The sequence below is a fragment of the Anastrepha ludens genome, chromosome 2 (genome assembly GCF_028408465.1).
Source record: "Anastrepha ludens isolate Willacy chromosome 2, idAnaLude1.1, whole genome shotgun sequence".
In the NCBI taxonomy this organism is placed as follows: domain Eukaryota; kingdom Metazoa; phylum Arthropoda; class Insecta; order Diptera; family Tephritidae; genus Anastrepha; species Anastrepha ludens.
The window spans coordinates 33,109,336-33,114,829 of record NC_071498.1 but is presented as its reverse complement, the minus strand read 5'-3'; the positions used below and the strand labels follow the sequence as shown (position 1 = coordinate 33,114,829).

The following is a 5,494-nucleotide window of genomic DNA, read 5'->3' as shown; positions in this document are numbered from 1 at the left end:
GACAACACGGACACAAGGGTAATAATACATGACGGCAAGGATACGAAAAAAGGTGCAGCAACAGCGAAAAGGAATAACTAAAAGCCAAAGAAAGGATATAACAAACTGTAAAGAGTTGAATTTATCTGCCACAAAGTGCGTTGTGTAGCTTGTAGTGAACGATTTAAAGGAAGTGTGGCAGCATGCCCGATCATTACGCGTGGCTGACGTTCGCCTGTGTGTTGTGTGTGCTGAATGTGAGCTGGTGCCGCGCAGCCGATGAAGATGAACAGTGAGTATCCTTAGAAAAGGAAGCAACATGTAAATGGATGGCTTAGATGTGTAGTAATGTCTTTTTCACTATTTCTCCCTTTTTCTTTTTCTCCTTATTGCGATTTGTAGTGTGCACATTAAAGTGCGAATGCCGGAGCCGGTGCGGAAACACAAAACACACAAACCATCACAACATCATCACCACAACTACCACCATCTGCCACATCAGCATCACCATCATTACCACAAGCCGCACTTACACTCCCAATATCCAAATCAAGCAGCGAAGCAAGGCCGAAGGGCAGTAAATCCAACGGTGCCTATGCCAGTGCCACCGCCACCAGCGCTTCCACCGATAATGCCACAAAATCAACTCGATGATATGGGTATATACGGCGAGGACTTGGATGCTGGGATGGGAGGTGCGAATGGTCTGCGTGGCGGTGTGTCTGACCATCTGGTGTACTCACCCGGCGCCCCGCAACCAATGCCTGTAAACGCCGATTTGGCACCCAACTATGGGCCGGCGCTATTTGGCATGGCCGGTGGCGCCAGTGGCAGCAGCAATGAAAATAAGCAACAACAACAATATACCGGAGGCGCCCCCTCATCGTCTAGTGTATTGACCATGCCGGGTTCAACCCAACAGCTAATGCAACATATGGAACTGATGAGCGCTTTGGCTGCGGCAGCGGCGGCCGCAGCAGGAGGAGCAAATGGCGGCGATGACGAAGATGAAGCGGGTGCGGGAGGTGGAGGTGGAGGTAGCGCGACGAACACACTCTTGGCAGATGACTTTTTGGCCGATATGCAACGTACGTATGCCAATGGTAAGCATCCGACAGCTGCTTTTAGGCGCCGGAAGAAATATCGCGGCGGAGGACTGGCAGAGATAGGCGATGCCGCACTAACATTTCCATTGAACACACCGCAGCTGCAGCAACAACACATACAGCAACAACAACAGCAACACCAACAACTACTGCGGCAGCAGTATCAGCAGCAGCAGCAGCAACAATTCTTCGGTGTAAATTATTTTACGCAACAGCCAAAGCCGCAAATGCAAATGCTAAGGGCACCAGCCAGCAGCAACAGCAACAAATACCGCACCTATCATCGGAACACACATTACAGATACAAACAACCCTACAACAACAATGATATCTATGCCACCACAATATCTGATGAAGGCATGGGCAGCGATGGCGATGATGGGGACGAGCGCGACGACGACGATAATGGCGATGATGCAACAATGTTCTTTTCCAGCCGCCCCACATCGGCCACTTCCCCACTTTCATCCACTAGCATCTACAACAACGCTAATGACTATGAGGACGCTGTGGACGATGAGGACCAATTCGATTACAATAGCAACGGCAATAGCGACAGCAATAGACATAGCAACAAAAACTATAATAGCAACTACTTCGATGGTGTTGATGATGATGAAAATGAAGGTGTTAATCCGGTTAGTTATCAGTCGACAACGGCCTATGGAGCGTATGCGGCCAGTGCATCGACGCCAGCCACTGTGACTCATCTCAAATTACGACCATATCGCCAGTTGCAAAAGCACCAAAGCCATAAGCATATGCAAATACAACAACAACAGCAACAGCAATACACCTCACAACAGCCATCAGACTATTCAGGTCAGCTTCAGCCTCAACAGCTGCAACTCATCACAACAGCACAACCAATTAACGTCGTTGGTCCCACGGCAAGTGACTTTGATGATCAACAGCCGCCATTACCCCAACAACGTCACAAATATCCAGTGTCAACACGCTACAAGAAACGCAAAAACCGCATCAAAGGGAAGCCAAATCGAAATCGCATTCCGACGCAATAATTGCTTTTGCTTTTGCTTCAGCGTCTAGCTGCTCAACGCCGCCGACTTTAGCTGAATAGTTGGACAGTTGACCAACTCCGCTTGGCTGGCTAGCCAACGACCGCCCGGTCCGGTACCTCTTTGTCACACTCCCATCTGCCTGACAAACCGATCTCTTAGGAATCTTTCACTATTTTCGTTGTTATTGTTGTTGCCTAATGGTAATTGCAAATATGCACTCGTACAAGTGTTCCCCTGTTCCCTAGCTGCAGGTGTATATAAATTGGTAGCGGTGTACTATAGATGTAGAAAAAGAAGCAGCAGCCAAAGCGCAGATTTTAGATTGGTTTTTGTACAGCAACGAAATCAGGTTAAGTGGGTTTACGGACAGTAAGTAAGTAATCACATTTACCATTAAGTTAAATAAGTTACTCCACACGCACACATCTACGTATCTCAAAACAGAAGTAATAAAGTGATACTAAAACAGCCGATAAGTTTGTTACGAAGCTGATGTGTTTTCATTCAAAACGAACAGCCAAAAAGCAAAGTCATATTTGGTTGTTCACAAAAATTTCTAAAACTGGCTTCATAGAAGAAACAAGCGAGAATATTATGCTGTGAGTATCTCAAAGCTCAAATCAGATTGCCACATGTAAGGAAGATTGTTAAGTTGTTGTATAATTTGGGCAGGATTTATGCAGGTAGCAGGCGAGCCGAGGAGGTTTCCTTGTGCTTTTATATATTACTACCGCCGTAGTACATTGAGTTTGTCTCTGTCCATCAGACGGTTGGTGCCAGTCTCGAAGCTCACAGAAGACATGAATCAATCCTCTGAGAGTGTACACGTCACAGAAGACGAAATGGTGGCTAATTTACTAGCTAACAGGGTGATAATGGACGTGATTTTAGTGATTACATAGCCTGCAGTTCGGGGATGTGCCAACTCCCCATCCTTTGGAACCTAAAGCCAATATACTTTCAGTTAGCCGATGAGATCAACCATCGTTTTCTGTCTGATTCAAACTCATATGGGCCAAGATTAATCAATTTAAGACCATCCCACTCTCAAGCGGGAGGTCTGACTGTTTCATGGAATCTGAAATAAAAGACCTCTAAAGTTCTTGAGGTGGTAGTTAGAGCTGCCGTGTATTTTTATTCATACATAGATGAGTATGGCAGACCGACATTACAAACCGAGCATACCGCACAATTTAGCTTTACTGGCCATTGCATGGTAATGAAGCGCTTGAAAAAATTGGGCGTAGCACATTTTGGGCAGGTGTGTTGCTTGACGAAGAACATGAGAGAACAGCAACGCCCAGAACTCTTGGAACCTACCACGATCAGACTTCACTACCTAGGATCGCCTTATCTGGAAGCACACGAGTTATTTATCATCCCACCAAGATATCTTGCGAGATTCCTAAATGATTCATGGATCAGTCAAGATCCCTAACTGAATAGAGGATTGTTGCAAGTCGCTTGCTCTGAGAGATTTTCTTCTTCCTCTAAGGATGGTCTAGCTCGCCTTTGCACCTTATTTTACAAACAAATATGAGATTGTAAATTGATGTTCCAACAGTGTGACCATACAAAAAGAAACATTTCCTCTAAAAGAAAAGTGGCACCAACGTGATTGAAGGTAGTAGCAAAATGAGTAGGGGGTGTTTATCTTCTGTCTTGGATCTTTAGGAATAATTTGTAATTAAGCTCGAAATGGAAATTTCGGGTGCTTCGACGAGTAAGAAAACTTTGAAAGGTTGGGAAAAAGTCTCGGTAATGGTACTCTAAAGAAAACAGTCGACAGCCGTTTACGCGTGGCATGAATGCTTCAGAAGAGATCGTGAGAGCATCGAGGATGACGAACGTAGAGGCAGGCTATCGACATCGAAAACTGATGAAAAGATTAATAAAGTGAAAGGAAAGTTGATCAATACTCGCAAATTAACCACCAGAGAGCTGGCAGAGGATTTTAACATTCATTATGGATCCGTTCACGACATTGCAGTTAATAATTTGGGTCTGCGCCGTGATGCCGTAAAGTTGGTCGTTAGTCCCAAAGGACCTGAATTCCATACAAATCACAGGCAGTTAATAAAGACTATTATTTGGGCGTTATGAGATATTTTCACGAAGCAATTTCCCAAAAAAGCAAGAACTTGTGGAAAATAACTCGTGTATTTTTCAGCATGATAACGCACCGACGTACAGTGCCATCATTATCCCTTAATCTTTGACCAAGAACGAAACAAATACCCTCCCACAACTATCGAAATCACTTAAAATGTTCCCTATAATTTTTCAACAAAAAGCCACTACGGGAAACGCGTTTTAAGAGCCGAAAGGAAGTAATGGCAAAATCGAAGCCGGCTCTAAAGGCAGCTGGATCAAACGCTGGTATAAGTGCGCTGCAATTAATGACAAATACTTTGAAGGCGATAATATTACTTTTGAGGAAGAGACTTGTATTTTGCAATTTCTGAATATATTCCTGGAACTTTTTGGTCAAGGTGATATTTACAAAAAAAAAAAAATCGTACGATACGATGTTGCTGAAGTAAATAGCGTTGGTCTTCCTTGCAGAACCGGGCGAAAAGGAAAATACTGTAAAATGCCTTCCTTATAAGGAACCAGCTTTTTGGCAGTTATGTGTAACTTGTGAGAGATTGGCGCTACTAAAGAATCAGCGAGAAAACCACCAACAATGTCATCCCTGAGATCAGGCTAGAATAACTATTGCCAGCCGGTGGTTTTGGGATTCCACAGATAATTGAAAGCCCGATCTCTTTCAATGATATCGAAAAAATAGTAGAAGGTACTAGACTGCATTCAAAGCAACTACTCAACGCAAGATCTATGCCCGGTTTCCGGGGTTGACGGGAACCAAAGGATATGGAATGATGAGGTGTATGAGTTTTGGGCACTGTTTGGGAGCTTTCAAATTAGTTTTCTTGCCAGACTTATTTTTCCATTTTATTAGATATGAATATTAATAGTTTTGGCGACTTACAACAATTTGTGGGTATTTCTGCTGGCATAAGAAGCTTACCTGAAAGTAGAGAGAAATGGTACGTTAATGCATAAGTTAATATTCAAATATGTACAAATATATAGCAAAATTTTCTAAAATGAAATACAGTTTTAGAAACAGACAATAAGAAAAAAATGCAAGAAATTTAATAAACACGAAGTTTCCTTTAACCTGCCGTAGGTTCTTGTCTATATGAGAATGCAATTAGGGGAAGCAAAATATACTAAATTTACTATGCAGAATATTGAGCCATTAAATGTACCCCGCAAACATTCAATGAGAAAATAGTGAAACCAAATTGTCGCCAGCATTCAATTAAAAATGTCAGTGGGAGAAAAGCGACAAAGCGAACAGCGCAGGGGTCCTCACAGCAC

At 43.4% G+C, this 5,494-nt stretch overlaps 1 protein-coding gene across 1 annotated transcript; it reads left to right on the top strand.

Annotated features, from left to right (window-relative positions):
• The first annotated feature begins 400 nt into the window (after positions 1 to 400).
• LOC128857115 (dendritic arbor reduction protein 1-like) lies at positions 401 to 2,144 on the top strand. The gene has a single exon (XM_054092695.1). It carries the CDS (start codon positions 401 to 403, stop codon positions 2,105 to 2,107), a length of 1,707 nt encoding a protein of 568 aa, XP_053948670.1. The 3' UTR covers positions 2,108 to 2,144.
• Positions 2,145 to 5,494: the final 3,350 nt, after the last annotated feature.